At 40.4% G+C, this 18,198-nt stretch overlaps 1 protein-coding gene across 2 annotated transcripts; it reads left to right on the top strand.

The window, feature by feature from the left end:
* Positions 1-5,895: 5,895 nt before the first annotated feature.
* Positions 5,896-18,122, top strand: LOC149830510 (magnesium transporter MRS2-I-like). 2 transcript variants are annotated; one of them, XM_090015834.1, is made up of 11 exons: positions 5,896-6,345; positions 6,784-6,813; positions 7,029-7,179; positions 7,618-7,739; positions 8,222-8,296; positions 13,841-14,068; positions 14,144-14,188; positions 16,553-16,597; positions 16,684-16,713; positions 17,258-17,377; positions 17,468-18,122. In XM_090015834.1, exons 1-11 carry the CDS (start codon positions 6,061-6,063, stop codon positions 17,552-17,554), a joined length of 1,218 nt encoding a protein of 405 aa, XP_089871960.1. In that variant the 5' UTR covers positions 5,896-6,060; the 3' UTR covers positions 17,555-18,122. The 2 variants fall into 2 exon arrangements, with proteins under 2 accessions (XP_089871960.1, XP_089871961.1); XM_090015835.1 differs by lacking the exon at positions 8,222-8,296.
* The last annotated feature ends 76 nt before the right edge of the window (positions 18,123-18,198 follow it).

Here is an 18,198-nt window from a genome sequence, read left to right on the forward strand (position 1 = left end):
GACTCACCTTTGGGCTTACGTCATATGTAAAATACTGTAACTGGGTTGGGTTACCCGATTTTAAGGAGAGCGGATCGGGTCAGGGGCATCCCCTTAGTCATTTAAGAGGGGGCTTCCAAACATAATCATGGTTTATTTTGTTGTGGGCTCCCATCTCAGCCACCCGTTCTTTACTTCATCCCTTCTGGATAGCGGGTCAGGTGCAAGGTTCCTAGTACCAAAAAACCATCTAAGGATGTAAACGGGTCAGAATTGGTTTGGGTTTAGGAATACTGAAATCCAACTAAATCAGATTCAGATGCCAAGTTTAGATTTGGTTGGGATTCAGATTAGACTTGTATAAGGAACTCCATACCAAATGTGTGTGTGTGTGTGTGTGTGTGTGTGTGAGAGAGAGAGAGAGAGAGAGAGAGAGAGAGAGAGAGAGAGAGAGAGAGAGAGATTTGTAAGGACCTACTGTCAACCGATAGGGTTTGGTTCGGACCTAGGAGAAACCAGTCTTGGCCTCATTTTTCGGGTATGGTATTGGGTCCCGACCTGTGTCTAATCAAACCCATCATAAGAGAAACAATACCCGGAGTCAATAATAACTACATGAACCTGACATGGGTCATACCCGGTAAAATACTATTTATTATTATTTTTACATTGAAAATTTGCAGGTCTTAATTGGAACTCGGGTTGGGCCTGGGTTTGGTATATAATTTCACAAACTATACCGGGATCAAGCTACTGAGGCGGGGGACAAGGTCTCCACCCCCGCCCCATTTCAAAATCCGAACCTTCATCCCCGCCTCCATCCCTGCACGGGGATGAATTTTAACCTCCACCCCCACCTCTATCACCGTTTCATGTCCTCCATCCCCGGTCCAAACGGTGATAGAGGTGGGGAAAAGTTTCATGTCCTCCATCCCCGTCTCCCCTTAGTCTATAGTCATCCCTTAAAGGATTGGGGACGGGGCGGGGCGGGGCGGAGCATTGCTAGGCGGGGATTGGGACGGGAACTGGGCGGTGTGGGGAAAAGTGTAAGTCCATCCCTGCCTCCATCCCCGCACAGGGATAGATTTTAACCTTCATCCCCGCCTCCAGCCCATTTCATGCCCTTCATCCCCGGTCCAAACTGGGCAAGGTGCGGCCCCGTTGTCCCCCGGTCCACTGCCATCCCTAAAGGGGAGCCCCTGTTGGTAACTTGATCCATATCTAATCAAGTTAAATATCTATGAAATATTCTCTCTCTCAATCTCTTCTTTAATTTTCTAGTTTTAAATGTTCATTACATAAGAAGGCTTGGCAGTATCAATACTTCTATTTTTTATGCAACTAGTGAGGGCTTAATCTGCTCCGCATATCAAAAGAATGAAAACTATGACTTGTGAATTTAATAACTCTAAAGAGAGAGTCCCCCAGTTGAAAGATAGACCTTTACACAATTAAAAATTTGTGGAGGAATGAGACATAAGTTAAAGTAAAGCAAATATTTTATTCCTTCTTAGGAGTTGACTTTATTACAAGTCAACATAATCAAAACCCATGTATATTATATATATATATATATATATATATATATGAGACACAAGTTAAAAGAAAGCAAAGCAAATATTTTATTCCTTCTTAGGAGTTGACGTTATTACAAGTCCACATAATCAAAACCCATATATATATATATAATGAAGCCACCTCACAGTTGCTTGTGAGCTCATTCGTGTAAAAACCCCAAATCTATTTTAATTTTCGACCGAGAAAACTGGGGTTAAGCAGACCCCTACCAGTTATACAACCATACCATTTGGGGGGGTTCGAACTTGCAATGTCTCAACACAATGTGATCTGCACTAACTGTTCCTGCCAGATGAGCGGAGCCCCCATAGGTAAAACCCCAAGTCTGATTTGCCTACTAAAAAGTACACCCAGCTTCAACCTTGCAACAAGAGATTTTCCCGTCAGTATGGTGACGTTCATGAGTTGCTCTTTTTAGATGAGACGCTTCTAGGTAGATACAAAACATAAAAATTGACATATCCTTATAGACCTTTACACAGTTAAATTTGTGTAAAAATGAGTCATAAGTTAAAGAAATCAAAACAAATATTTTGTTTCGACTCGGGATTTTCCTTTGTTACAAATTTTTTTTTTTTATAACTAGGGAAACCACCTCACACTGGTCGCGAGCTCATTGGTGTAAAAACCTCAATTTCTTCCGCCACTAAAAATGAAACCCAGCTGGTTGGAGGATAGAGATCATTTTGGATGTTGAAGCAGCCAAGGTGAGGATTGAATCATCAAGAAAGGATGCGGTTTGTGCGGTCTTGAGAGTAATGGAATGTAGAGATGCACTCGGCCAGGTTCCTAGTTATGTCTGTCAAAGATTGTTTAATCGGAACAGATTCAAATATATACGGGTTCCTAAGGAATGTAATTACATTTCTAGAATATTAGCAAAATTAAGGACCCTTGACTCTGATATATGCTGGAAGGATAAGCCATTAGATTTCGAATTATGAATAACTCGATCATCTGTAATATCTTTGTATTCTGGTCGGGTCTGCCCAACTCTAATATGAATTAGGTTAACTTCATGGTGATCTAATTCAGCTTGAAATCCAATATGGATTTAGTTCCATCAACTATCCACACCTATGTCACAGGGACACGGCATTTAGGTGATGTGTCCCTCATGACACGATCGAATGTGACAACATGGACACCAACACATGATATTATTATTTTAAATTTTGAATAAATTTTAAATAATTATTCACTAAAATGCATATTTATGTACTAAAATATAAAAAAATAATTTTTATTAATTAAACAATTAAATTTATTAATCATTGTTTTATTTTCTCAAAAAAAAGAAGAAAAGAGAATGTGCGTGGCATGGCTTTTCTCCAACGGAATTCTCCTTTTAGCTCTGAATTCGAAAAGTAAATAAATAAAAAAAAAACTTTGACTAATCCATATTAGTTGAAATTAATTGGCACTAGATACATATTAATACCACATATCGCCTTTTTCTTGAAAAAACTAATATATTACCAGGCGATAAAAATGTAAATTGTCTGCACAAATCATTTTTTACATAGTGACTTAATTTTTGTATATTCTTTGTAAAATTTTGCTTTCTTGTTTTTTAATTAAGTTTATGTTGATATTTTGCTGATAAAAAGTGAGAAAGATAAGCATTTTAATTTCTCACAAGAAAAATGTTGGTGTTATTCTCCCGTTAAAAAGTTTTATCACTATGTTAACGTTGAATATAAATATATTAGTCCACAAAAAAAAAAAGAAAAAAAAAGTTGTCCAATTTGTGATCGAAAAGATAATCGTAGACTTGGGCTTGGGACTCTGACCAGGTCAGGTCAACGGGTCACACCTAGATTAAAAATCAAACTTCTCAAACCAAAACTCATGTGCCAGTTGACTCGAGTCTTGGCAAACTCCTTGGATTCAACTTGGACACTGGCTGAGCGATGTGGGTCATGTTTGACTATTGGAGCATTTTATCTGAATAGTTCGGTCAACGTGCACGAGTAGGCCAAGCTTGCCATTTGACGATGGTCAGCTTATTCTGAAGTCTTAAGGCTCTGTTTGGGAGCTAGAAGCTGAGGATGCATGTATGAAATCCATATTTGTTCTAGGAATTATGGATTCTGCATTTCTCTGTGTCTGGTAATTGGGACTTAGAGCACCAGCAAGGGGTTTACAAACTTTTGTTCTAGCAAGGTCGGAGTGTTGGCTTTGCCTGCTGTACTTACGGTCGCTATCCCGACAGCGTAAAACTCTAGGGTTTTACCCCTTTGCCTTCCTCTAAACACTAACTTTTTTTTTGAAAGGTAAGTTGGGGTTAGGCAGACCCTACCAAATTATACAACTATACCATTGGGTTTTGAACCTGCAATGTCCCAACACAAAGTGAAGTGCACTAGTTGCTCTTACCTGACAAGCGGCGCTAACTTGCTGAATAGAATGCATTGGGTTCTGAACTCATTGACTTGTGGGTCGATCGAGTCTCTGCTGGGTCAAGAAGTGTCCATGCTAAACATATATAGGTCCGGCAGCCTTGATCCCTTGACCCACTCTGGGTCCAACTCCAATCCAGTCTGCACCGAGCATTATCCAACTTGATCCATCGTGCATTTCATGATCTAGGCATTACTGATAAAAATTAGGGGCAACACAGTCTTTCCAGCATCAAGAAAATACTTTCCCAACATCACACGTGTGATTCAAACAACGCACGTGTGAGGACGACTACCGCGTCCCGCCAACGCCGCAATCCTTCGTAAAAGGGAGGGAACTTGAAAATTGAAAAACTTTTGTATTCGTTGAAATTACCTTTATACCCTCGTAAATCACTGAAATCATCTCACGCTCTCAATGTCCGTTCCCTTTTAAATTTCAACAGTTTTCTTTTATATACCTAACCCACTGATTTATACAACCATATCATTTTGGGGTTTGAACTTGCAACGTCCCAACAGAAGAGATGTGCACTAACTGCTCCTACCAGACAAGTGGAGCTACCGTTACTTGTAGAAACAGGACCCCCTCCCACTAGGGATTATAAATAAGGGTGTCAACAGGTCTGGACTGGACTCGATCCGAATAAGGTATGGTGAAAAATAAAACGACCCAATTAAGACTTAAGTTCAGATCTGAAGGTCCGATTAATACATGGACCCGAAGGTCCAAACGTCACAACCAAACCCCCGTTGACATCCCATAATTTTAAAGTGCTTTGCTTGCAAGAATAACAGCTTTGAATGACCTTTCACCCAATATGGTATATTCACTATTGCCTCTTGCTATACAGCTTTAGTTGAGGTCGGTAAAGCTGAGGTCGGTATTTGTTGGCTGTTGAAATATGTTGTTTTGAGCCCTGTCTCCCCCACCTCGTGCTTGCAGGTAGTCACTACCTTAGGAAAAAAAAATAATCAAAAAACGGGTTGTCAACTGGCGAACTGATGTCTGTTGGGAGAAAGGATTTTTTTTTGGACAGAGAAAGCTGGGGTTAGGCAGACCCCTAACACTTATACAACAATATCATTTGGTGTTCGAACTTGCAACATCTCAACACAAGGTGACGTGCACTAACTGCTCCTGCCAGACAAGCCGAGCCCCTAATGGTTGTGTGAAAGGATTTAAAACAGCAACACACCTCTTTTGCTATTGCTCGTATGAGGAATGAAAACTGTTCCGAACCTACCCAATGAAATTTTTTTGGTGTTTTTTCAAAATTCTGACTATACAGACATATTCAGCACGATTGCTTTACTAGAAATGGATAAAAACCTATCCATGCATCAAAAATTTGGATTAAAAAAATAGTATTTAGAAACTCAATTTTATCAAAATTGTACACGGTTGATTTTTGAAACTTATAAAAACCTATCCATGCATCAGAATCAAATGCCCCTACAACTGATTCCTATAAAAACAAGCATACAGATTACATCTGTACTGTCAAACTTTTGAAAAAAAATACCAAAAATCTAATAAAACCTTTATTGAGTAGGTTTGGGAGGGTTTTCCATTGGGTAAGTTTTCATTCCTCCTGCTCCTAAAAAATAAGTAAAACTACAAAATAAAGAACAAAACAGATTTAAGAGATACAAAACAATATCAATAATTGATAATATCATCAAATTGGTGATATTTTACCTATAATATCATTTGCTGAAACTACAGTGATAATATCACGATATATATATATATATATATATGTCACCATCATTTTAGCTTGCTCAATTGATTATTGTGGTTTTTGTTTCATATTCAATGGTAAAATAAAAAAAGGGCTCGGGATAAAACTGTCATAATCGAAAAAGATAAGGATATATAAGTAAGTATCTTCTTTATAAACCCCTGCACCAGAGTCGTCCCTCTTCCAATGGCGATCGCGGTCCCCTTTAACCCCAAACCCCTCCGCCCTATTTCCTTGCGATTCGAGCGTCTAGGGTTCCGATCTCCGGCCGGTTCCAGGGTTTTAGGGCCCGGTCTCCGCCCTGACCGGTGAATTCCGCATTTTTTTTGCGCTAGGTGGTTCCGGCCGGAAATGTGATGGATCGGGGCGGCGAGTCGGGTGGGGGTTCCGGCGAGAAGACGGCGAAGGAGGTGCCGCTCGCCATCTCCGAATCGCAGGGCGGCGTAAAGAAGAAGGCTTCGGCGTCGCGGAGCTGGATCGTCATGGACTGCACCGGTGAGAGCTCGATCCTCGACGTCGACAAGTACGCGATCATGCACCGCGTGCAGATCCACGCGCGCGACCTCCGGATCCTCGATCCGCTCCTCTCGTACCCCTCGACGATCCTCGGCCGGGAGCGGGCCATCGTTCTCAATCTGGAGGTGCGAAAATTTCGGTTCTTTTCTCGCATGCCTGTTGAATTTAGGTGATCAAGGTTCAAATTCGTCGATTTCGAGGTTCTCGATTCGGTTTTGTGGATTTGTGAGTGCTATTCGCTCGAATTGTGATCGTTGTTGTTTTATTCTCGGTATCGTATTTCCCGTTGTTGTGATAATTGGTTAGGAGTTTCAATGCCTCCAGGATTGGGCTTATCGTCTTATTTTCTTTCAATCGAGAATTGATTGATTCAATTTTGCCGTGTCCTTCATAGTTTGTGATTTTGGCTTTCGTATTCTTTGTTTAGTTTGAGTTCTCTATTTCCGGTTAGTTTTTGCTTGTATTTTCCTTTTTTTGGGCAATGGTGTTTATTATGAAGGTGATTGGTTGCTAATGAATTGTCTTTGTTGTTTTCTTTTGTTTCTCGGCCTTCTTTTCATCAGCATATCAAGGCGATAATTACTTCGGAAGAGGTTAGTCTTTGATTCTTTCATCTAAATTTTGACAATTCTTTTATAATTTCTGTTGGGGCTTGGTATTCTGCCCGTTTGGGGCATGTGGTATTCTTAATTATTGTTTTCTCCTTCGTACTTAGTTCCCAGCAGCATGCCGTTGCCTGTGTTATCTTGGTGGTTATCAACTTCTTCAATATTGATTATCATTTTATTGGTTTATTGTTTGGGAGTAGGTACTGCTTAGAGATCCCGCGGAAGAAAACGTCATTCCGATTGTTGAGGAGCTCCGGAGGCGACTGCCCCCAGTGAATATTGTGCAACCAAGCGGGGAGGGAAGAGAGGACATGAACGGGCAACATGACATCGATGCTGGCGAAGAAGATGGTTCGTTTTATGGCCTTTCTTTCCCGTTTATTTTACTTTGTTCGTTATTTTATTGCTTGCATGGCCCAAGGTTGGAACGCGTGGTTATATCTTTTCCGTGACTATTTTTTTGCTTTTATTTATTTATTCTCGATACTTGAGTAACCTTTTCTAAATAAAGAACATGGTTATTGTTGTCTATGCCTATTCATTCTTATTTTCGAGTTTTGTTTAATCTTTCTGTTTTCTGGGCTTGCTGTCTGCTTCTCTTGGCCCCCAATTTGACCCCATTTTGACATATAGATGGATTCGATCATAGTGGAAATAAATGTGTGGATGCTGTTTTATGTGAGGCATAGTTTTGTAATTGTTGCAATTTTGATTTTTGAAGTGTTATTTTCTTTTAGTATCAAAAACTTCCATTCTGCGTATCTAACAGTTTTGGATCCTGAGATGTAGAATCTCCATTTGAATTCCGAGCTTTAGAAGTTGCTTTAGAGGGCATCTGCAGCTTCCTTGATGCACGCACAACAGAACTGGAAACAGCTGCTTATCCTGCTTTAGATGAGCTAACATCCAAGGTTTGTGGATCTTCCTGTTGAGTTTTACTTGCACTTATTAGTATTTCTAGCTTGTGAAATTAATGGGGATTTCTTATATGCTTTCCTTACTGCACTTGTACATTCTTTTGAGATTTTTTTTTATATGTGTGCTTGAAATACTATTTTCAAATTTCAAGATCCTGGTTAAAAAGAAAGGTATATCACTTTTTGCTTTGATTTTGTTGAATATGGGTTATTGCATGTTGGAAAAATGTACCATTGAGCTTCGATGCCCCTACCTTTTCCCCTCCAGTGGCAAGCACCCTTATTGACCCACGTCAGAGAATTTAAACCTTTTGGGTCTGAAAGGGAGGCTCTTAATTGTCGCAAACTCTCAAGCAATTTCCCTTGCCTACCATATGCTGAAGAAACTGTGATCCTGTCTTAATGGAGAGGTCCTGTACTGAGTTCTTGGTCTTTTATCGGCATCCTGGAAATCAAAAGGTTTTCATTTTATGCAGATTAGCAGCCGGAACTTGGATCGTGTGAGGAAGTTGAAGAGTGCTATGACAAGGTTGACTGCTCGTGTTCAAAAGGTTTCTTCCCTTTCTCAATGGCTGATTGAATACATTTTTTGTTCATGGGCCTTTCAGTTATTGGGTTTTGCATGATCAATAGAAGGGTTTGGAGAGTTTTTGAATATCATTCTCTCTTTTTCCTTTTTAGTGCCAGCTAAGGGGTCCAATAAGTGGACAAACAAATATGAACTGTTTTTACTCCAAGCTGCTTCACTTATGAACTATAGCCAACTTTTCAATCTGACTATACACAGACATGCTTGGTAGGTAAATCTGTCTTCCAGAAAAGAAGCAGATGTGCCTTTTCTTCTCTCCTGCTATACAGCAACAAAGTGATCATTAATTGGGAGCCTAGGAGCTCTCCCTTGATGTAGTCTGTAGAGTAACACATCTCCTAGCCAGTACCTCTGTATGATTCCTTCTTTCACTTCATTGTCCAAGTAAGCCATGTTTTTCTAAACAGTTTGATTATCTCAAAAAAGGAAAAAGTGATTCAACTGTATGAGATGGCTCATTTTAGCAAAAGAGATGGCAAGCTCCTTCTGAAATGATTTGTGTGTTACTATACTTTGAATATCCTTGAGTCATTGGTCGGTGTCACTGAGGTTGAAATGAGCATATAGAATGTCTATGCGGATTGATATTAGAAATGATGCACTTGTCTGTGTATAGTCAGATTGAAAACATGTTCACATGAACTAACTGAGATCTCTATCAAAAAAAATTCTGAGGACCTCTCTTGTTATGGTATAATGAGGCTATAATTGCAATATGATTCAAAAATCAATTGCAAATGCTTCTTTCTTAACCAATAATTTGAGAGTTCTTTTCACGATTTCCCTTGTTAACTTGTTTCATAGGAGTGATAAGTAGCTTGCCTTCACATGTGAAATTATCTTTAGTGGTGGTGGCCGTGTTTCTTGTCAGTTGCGTGTAACCAAATCCTAATGGAAGAACCAAGCTTATCACCTTCTTCTTCAGGGTGCCCTTTGAAATTCACATGAACATTCTATATAATGAGTATATTGATTTTGACAATGCTGCATGCCACTTGAATAGACCATTTACAACAAGTTGTCACTCTTTTAGCGTATTTGCTATGGCCACTTTCTTACATGGATTTTAGCTTAACAAATAGGAAGACTTGGAAAGAAAATGCTCATTACTTATAAATGAAGCTGGTTTGTAAGGGTTAAATTTAGTGTACAAAGTACCTTAGTTGCATGTGCTCATGCAATGGGGTAAGCAAGGAGTTTTGGATAAGGAATAAAAGATGAGTGTTCTACTGTCTCTTAGACAGCTGCATATCTTATTGGGGGTTGCTGTGGTAGGATAGATTCAAAATATGACCAAGCAGTTTGGAAAGGATCATTTAAGCGCAAAAATGTGGCCAGATGGTAAATCATCTGATATGCTGTTGCAAGCTTGAGGTCACATGATGCCAAGCATAGTGTGTGTTTCAAGTTTCAACATCGTGGATTATCCTTTGGACATATTGTAAAGACTACTTAAGTTCAGTTGGGGTAAATTTTGTTGCTCTATTATCATCTGTATGTCCAACTATGTCACCTGGACATGGATATCGGTGTTAGAAATTATGTCACACGGCCACTTCACTTGACATGCATATTCTGCATCGACACGATATGGCACTCAGACCCTTCATGGACACGACACTTCATGGGCACAATCAAACCAGTTTCATACAGTTAACACTGTGTCATTATCCATTTTCTTTTATGATCTTATTTTTTTATTTCATATTCACTTGAATTCTTTTTCTTTTAAGATTTTTCATCAATTACATTACATTTCGATTTTGATTTACTTTCATTATTTGATGTTCCTAATTATAGCGATTTAATATTGTTTTATACATACACACACATACATACATACATCTATCTATGTTTGTACAGCTGTGTCCCCGTGTCCTAATTATTGAAAATTATTGAATCATACAAAGCGAATATGCATCATGTCCCGCTTCCGCATCCATATCCGTGTGACATGGTTAGAAACAAGTGCAAGGTGTTAGATAATTGAGGCTATTTTTGTGTGTGCCTGTAGGTGTGGACACATATATACATAGCAAAAGGTAAAATAATTGTTAACCTGAACTACAAAATAGAGGGTGTCAAACTACTATAGTAATGTATGAGAATAAATATAATAGAGAACTATGGACATATGGCTCTGCATCTATGTCACAAGGATTCGGCTAGCAGGGTGCCGCACTCGCGTCGACGCGATTCGACGCGGGTGCAACACCGGGTGCTATCAACCCGACCCTGGGTGCGTTGACCTTCCGGCAAGGAGCAAAGGAGGAGGGAAGATCGCGATAGGGGGCCATCGGCTCCTTGCCGGCCTTCCGGCGCACCATGGGAGAGAGGGAGGGAACGATAGGGGACTGTCGACCCTCCGGCGACAGGGAGAGAGAGGGTCAGGGGCGGCATGAGCTACTGACCTCCTGCCGACACCTTGATCGGAAACAGAGGAGAGAGGGAGGGCACGACAGAGGTTGTCGACCCTCTGCTGGTTCTCTGACGACCCAACCGAAAAGGAAAATCGCAAGGAGAGGCTTTTTACCTGCAAGGTCACGGCGACGACGATCAGGAGGAAGGAGAGGGGATGGCGTTGAGCTCGCAGGGGCTGGTGGTGTTCGGGAGTATACTGGTTCTTCGGCGAGTCGAGGGAGACGAGGCAGAGCGATTGAGAGAGAGATGAGGAGGGTGATCGGGAGGGGAGATGAGGCGGAGGAGGGAGGCGCAGGCGGTGAGGGTCTCCCCCCCTCCCTCTGCGATTATTTGAAAGCTTGTGGGACGCTCGATTCAAGAAACCCCAAAGGGGTTTCCTTTCTCAGAAGAAGGGGAGGCTGCGGGGGTTTGAAATATGCGAGGGTTTTAACCCTCACATTCGGATGCTAATAACTTCCAAAAAACATTTAGATTGCTAGTTGGTAGAAGCTAAAAAATGAGCATCTGCCATCTAGTTAGAAGGTAAAAGTTCATTCCAACTTCATAGTTTGTAGTTCACGTCACGTCAATATAAATGAGCAAATAATCCGAATCACACATTTTGTTTAAAGTTGATATCTCTAGTTACTTTTTCTGCATGAAACTATAAATAATGCATTTAATGCACCCTTTCAAGACCTCCTATTCTTCATTTTCATCATTTAACCATTAATTGGGGTCTGGCGCACGACAGTTTCTTGGGCTTAAACTTGTTTAATATGATCGAAAATATTCCCCACCGAAAGAGAATCATTCCCTTCTAACGGAGGGTGATATCACATATCTATATAGAGGGAGAGGGGATGAATGATGTGGAGCCCACTGTAATGATTCATCTTTCCTCGTTAGTCCAAATCTACAACAAAGCTTCTTGACGTCCACGTCGAGGGACGGCTGTGGAGTAGGGAGTAGGGTGGTGTGGGAGTGGGACTAGGCCGTCATTGGGGCCCACGGATGGACCTCAACATTTAATGGGCGTGGGAGTGTAAGGCGCGACAGAGACTGCCACGTTCCTTGCAGTACGTGCTCTCGCGGGTTCTTGCCGATGAGGGGGCCACGGGACAAAAGTTGCCAGAAGGACCCTTTGCCGACCAGGTCCGTGGAGCTCACGGTGTGTCATGTCCTCATCTGTCTCATTTGCTTCCAAAAGATTCTTGCTGAATAAATTTCTCTAACTCTCCAACTGTTGATGCTCGAGTTTTTTTTTAATATAAATAATATATATAATTTGTATTTGCCGCACCCCTGCACCCAAGGTTTTTTAAAGTGCTGCACCCCCGCACCCGCACCCATGTGACTTAACTCTGCATGAAGTCATCAAGATGCTTTTTTGTTTAAAATTTTGTAAGTAACGGCAAAAAACATGTTTCAGACTTTAAATCCAAAAGAGGCTAAAGCTAAATTTAGAAGAAGACTTGAACACTTAATGAGCTGAAAATTGGAGCCTCTGGAAGAGTCAGTGTTGGTGCCATTAAACGCTGGACACTAACATAGCTAACTGTAATGGTGTCCAGGCAACATAAGTTCCAATATCTAAATTAAAGAAATGCTTATGAAACACATATTAAGAAATCATGATTGCATTTAAATGGGGCTATGATGTATGGGAGTAGGCTCTTCTTGGTCCTTGGCTGCAAGTTCATCACAACTTAGATGACATAACCCAATTTCTTGAGTCACATCACATATTCATCGTTTGTGGACACTTTAAATCTATGTAACAGGGACACGGCAAAATGATCGGCGTACCTGTGTCAACATGGGGCTGGGTACCGGATGCAGTGCGGGTATGCTGCAGGTTGGGTCCCACACTGCGTTGGGTCGGGTCCAACTCAGACCCAAGTTTTTTTTTTACATTTTGCCTTGGTCAAACCAAGGTCAAAGGGGCAGGATCATTTTGGTCCCGCCCCACTCAATACATCTCCCCCTCCCTCTCTCTATGCTCTCTTGAAACCCTCCTCCTCCTCGGCAGAGAGAGAGAGAGAGAGAGAGAGAGAGAGAGAGAGAGAGAGAGAGAGAGAGAGAGAGAGAGAGAGGCTACACCCTTCCCTTTTATAACTTGGTTTTGTTGACCAGGTTTGGACAAGTTCAAACCTGGTCAACGAAGCTAAAAAAAGACTTTTTTTCAAAAAATTATACTTTTTAAAATTTTTAATATGGACTCTATATAGATCCGTACATGATTTAGACCCAAACTCTCTCTCTCTCTCTCTCTCTCTCTATATATATATATATATATATATATATTGGGCTAAGCAAATCTCTTTCTTCAGAAAAATCAAGGGACTACCTACGCCTCACTGCATTGGGAGTTAAGTGAATTAAGCATCCAGGTCATTAAAGTTGTGGTCATTACCAAGATTGCCTCAATATGGCTTTTGAGTTTCAGGATCGACTCATCCTGTTTATCGTTCATGTGGGAAGTGGTTGAATTTGTTGTGCACTGTTTGCTGTGCTGGTTGTTTGCTCACAAGGTGGCTTGGCCTTTTGTCTGTTAAGAACTTTTTGGGATACTCCATTTAGGGGCTGCTTTCAAGTTGGGACTAGAGGGAAGGAATGCTCATCAACTCTTTGGTGTACATGACTTGGGACAATATGGCTAGAATCTTAAATAGAAACATATGAGATCTCCAGTTACATGGACAGGACATTTGTGGTTCCATTTGATGCTTTAAATTTCTGGAGTTTTAAATTTTCACTTATTTGAGGTTTGTTGAGTAGTCCATGCTTTATTATCGAGAGCCCAGAGTCTGAGTCTCTCTAGTCAAACATGAAGGGTGTTCAAGATAAACTTTCAAGAGTAAACTTGGTCAAACTGTTGACTAATTTTTCCTGTAATTCTGATGCACAATGTGTAAATTGCATTTCAGAGTTGTTTTACTGTCTTTTTCAATTAACAGATTTTTTCTAAGGTGATTAATAGTTCAAGTGGTGATGGTTTTGACATTCAGTAGTAGCTTTCGTGCTTCCATTTCTAGTTCTTTTAGCTGTGAACTTTCTCCACTTGCAAACAACTCTCTCTTATTCATATATTATTTATTCACAGGTCAGGGATGAGCTTGAACAACTTTTGGATGATGACGATGATATGGCAGATCTATATTTGACAAGAAAATCCAATGGTACATCTTCCCCTGTCAGTGGCTCTGTTGCACCCAACTGGTTTCCTGCTTCTCCCACAATTGGTTCGAAGATATCCAGAGCTAGTCGAGCTAGTGCTGCAACTGTTCATGGGAATGAAAATGATATTGAGGATCTTGAAATGTTACTGGAGGTCATAATTTGTTACCTATTAACATTTTCTTGAAAATGAATTCATGCTCTACCTGAACTATGTTTGTCCTTGCAGGCATACTTTATGCAGATTGATGGCACACTGAACAGACTTACCACGGTGGGCATTACTCTTGTAATTAATTTCAGATAAGTTGTTCTATATAGAAACCAATATGTTTTCCCGGATGTCTGTGCACACGTGCATGCATGTGTGTGTTGGGTGAACAATGCAGTTTAGGTATTGTTCCTTCCAACCATCAGGAAGACAGAAAACAGCAAGGGGTAGTTCCATCCAGCCATGATGGAAGAGAGGATGTTCCTTATCTTTTTCCAGTCCTTAAGGGTGTGTTCGTGTCCCGAGGAAGAGGGCTCCGCGACACCTCTTCTGCAGAGTCCCCTTCCGCTGAAACGGAATCGGACCCCCCCCCCCCCCCCCCCCGGGAAAGGTTTCCTCGTAAAAGGGGTGGTCCCCGTTGAAAACAGGGCTCCCTTTCTGCGAGGAAAGGGAGGCCTGTGTTTGCATTGCTGCAGTGGGGCCCATGGAACACATGGGTTTCTGTGTCTTTCAGGGTTTCTGCGACATGCAAATGCCCCCTAAATTTTGACATTTTTTTCCACTTTCACTGCAATATTCTTTTTTTTCTTTCCTGAAACAATCACAGCAGCATTCTCAAAGATGATAAAACTTAGCTTTTTGTAAGTGCTTTGCTTAGTAATGCATTGCAATCACTCAGAACCTTGCTAAGTTTTCACAGGATTTTTCTTTCAGACTACTTCCTCCATTTTCTTCTAAAACTTCTTTGTTATGGGAGCCAATTTTAGTTTAGCAAATCGTTAAAAAGTTGTCATGGAATGCATTAATAATGGTAGATTGATTATTGGTATACTGGGAGTGAGTTTGTGATAGTGGTCAAAACACCTTTCAGCTTGTTATATATCTTAGGGTTGCACGAAAGGCAATCCTGAAAGTGGTAGTTTAGCATTCTGAGAGCTTGAAACTTGTTGCATCTTAAAATTGTAACAATGGTATCAGAGTTTGCAGCTATGTTTGATAATTTTGGATCTCAAATCTGATCAAGGTTTTTGAAGTTGGTATGCACTAGATGAGGTGTTCCAGACCCTCTGATTTGCTATCCTTAATATGCCCCAGAATCCCAGATTGATGGTTTTGAGTTTGATCCTTCTCAATTGGGTTTGAGATATACTGATCTGTGATGTGAGGATTTGGGTTCCTTGGGTCTTAATCATGGTGCTTTAAGATCTAATTTAATCAAATTTAGCCAGTTAATTTTTAAGTACATTGTGTTAATAATCATCTAGGTTTGGATCTAATAAACCACTATTCTTGTTGAATTTGGGGGATCACTTGTTTCTCTTATTTGGTTTTAGTGATGAATAAAACAGATAATCTCAAGAGCTTTAGTTAAATGAGAGAACCTGACTGACTAGTACTTCACTAGGTTAACACCTCCATGCATATGGGTACCTCCCTTATGTTGTGTAGATTTGGCATGGATACTGTTTAAGATGCTCTGCGAACTTTATTTCTAATATGGAGTCCATAATGTGAATCAATGAATGCTGGTGGGAGTTTCTTATATAAGTGGTGTGTGTTTTTCCGTTCCATCTTAAGTGATCTTTATGATAAGTGATACCTCTCGTGGCAAATGAAGTGAGTTTCCTGACAAACAGATGAGGTACAGCCACATGAGACTGAGCAACATACCACGACCACAAAGAAGAACTCGAGGTAATCTTGGAACTTAGTGAAGGGATTCTTGGACACGGAAGATGCCACTAATGTTCATGCAGTGGCTTGACAATTTTGGGATGTGAATCATTTTCTCTTGATCATTATCTTGGATTTTGGGACCTGGAATTAATAGTTAATGAACTGATAAATTCGCTTAATTTCAGCTCACAAGTGATCCAATGAACAACTGGGGTATTTTAGCCCCCAATCCCTGGTTTTTGCTTCAATAGCTTGCACAGAGACTGGAGATTCGGTTCCATACAGGCTAGCAAAACGATAGAATCCTTTGCATACTAAGTGGTTGGTGAAAGAAAAAGAGGGGGGGGGGGGGGGAGGGGGGGCTCTTGTATTACACTGAGATGAAACATATTGTATATAAGAAGTGAGCAATCTGCAGTAAGATCTCTCTGCTCTTTAAAAATGTTCAGATGCATTAGCACAAAATCTGACTCTCCAACTTTAGAGTTTGGGTATTTGAGAGTAAGCTGGGAAGGTCCCAAGCTTGCTATAAAATAATTTCTTGCTAAATAAGCAGCAGTGAGTTTTGTTCCATTCAGCTTCTATGAATGACTCTTTCTATGTAATATGTGTTTCCATGGGGCGTGTTATATTTCACTTCTATTACAGCAAAGAAAACAAATCCTTGTACTGATGTGGTATACTGATATATCATTGATACATAGCTCCGCATCAGTTCTGACACATTTTTTTTTTTGTAATCTGTCCCAGCTGCGTGAATACATTGATGACACTGAGGACTACATCAACATCCAGGTAATTGGCTGCCCCCCTTTCATCACAGTTGCCCTGATCCATACTACATTTCCATACTAAACCATCTCTTTTGCCATGTTTTCCAGCTCGATAATCATCGGAACCAGCTGATTCAGGTGATTGCTTGAAGTACCTCTATTATTTGATACTGAGTCGCAGTAAAATATTACTATCTTGATATTTCCTATATTATCTGTGTTGTATATTTTTATTCCATGACATATGGGTATGGGTGCTGTTATGTGAGCCAGCAGCAGTATTGGCCATTTAAACATGATTGTTTTCCCAGAAAGATGCAGTGATGCATCTGGTTCTGTGGGTTTGTAGCAATAGAGAACATTAAAATATGATGACAAGAGTAGAAAAAATATATTTGTAGTAGTGTATTTCAAATGATATATAGTGTGCCTATCATGGCAGCTCCTAGAAGCAAAGAGCTTGGCACCTAGAGCTGCCAGCTTGACTATGGTTAGCGCTGGCCATTTTGAATTATCCATTTCATATGGATTTTGTATAAAGAAATGTCTGTTACTGATGCTCACTGAAGCTCATTAATTTCGTTGATTTGCGTTTGCTTGATGGCTTTGTTTGTATGCATGATTCACATTAAGGGATTACTGCTGAAAGCGATATTCTCAAACTCTGTTATTTTAATGACAGCTGGAGCTCTTCTTAAATTCCGGTACGGTTTGCCTTTCTATATATTCATTGGTTTGTGGAATTATGGGTATGAATATTCCCTATACGTGGAATCAAAATCATGGATACATGTTTAAATGGGTAAGTCATGTTGTAAGATTAATTTTATAAATCAGTTGGCTCTCTGTCCATGAAGAAATCTATCTGATCATTTCTCTGTTGCTTTTATAGGTGGTTATCCTTTCTGGGGTAGGTTGTTTGTTGCTATTCTCCATCATCATCTGCTATGCTCGATACAAAGGTCTTGTTGGAAGTTGACGTGAAAGTGCCTCCTGCGCTATAGAATTATACCCAACCTGGTGGCACAAAAAAGCTGTGTTCTTTATGCGACATGTGCTGCTGTAACTCTATTTCAAGCATGAATAAGCCTTCGACCAACCGCTCATCACTCATCAATAACCTACTCTTATTATCTACGAGAAAAATCCGAAGCTGCTTCTGAGGAGGTTGCCTTTGTTTCAGTTCAGCCACATAAAAAAGACTTGGGAGTACAGTTTTATCAACGAGGGTTTGCTCTAACTCCGAGGAGCATGGTAGCCTGCCAACCCGAGGTACAAAGCACCAATGTGATGGTGGTATGCTTGCCCATTGTTCTCTTCATTATTATTATTTTCTTCTACAATTCTTAGTTTCTGAGCTTTGTGCTTCTGAGCAATTCAATGTAGAAAAAAATGTGTAATTCTATAGAAATACATGTCATCCATCATGTACGAAACTAAGAATAAAGGCTTGCTAAGTGAGTGAAACAAGTCATTCATGGCCATTATACAGTTTGATTCAGAGGTTGCTGGGACTACTGTACGTCTTAGTAAAAGATGCTTCTTTTTCTATCTTGCTTCTACTGAATGGTGGACAAAATAATGGTTGACTTTGGGTTTACTCTATGCTTGAACCGCTTGTTC

Source organism: Nuphar pumila, chromosome 8 (genome assembly GCF_984573655.1).
Source record: "Nuphar pumila chromosome 8, dmNupPumi1.hap1.1, whole genome shotgun sequence".
Taxonomy (NCBI): Eukaryota; Viridiplantae; Streptophyta; class Magnoliopsida; order Nymphaeales; family Nymphaeaceae; genus Nuphar; species Nuphar pumila.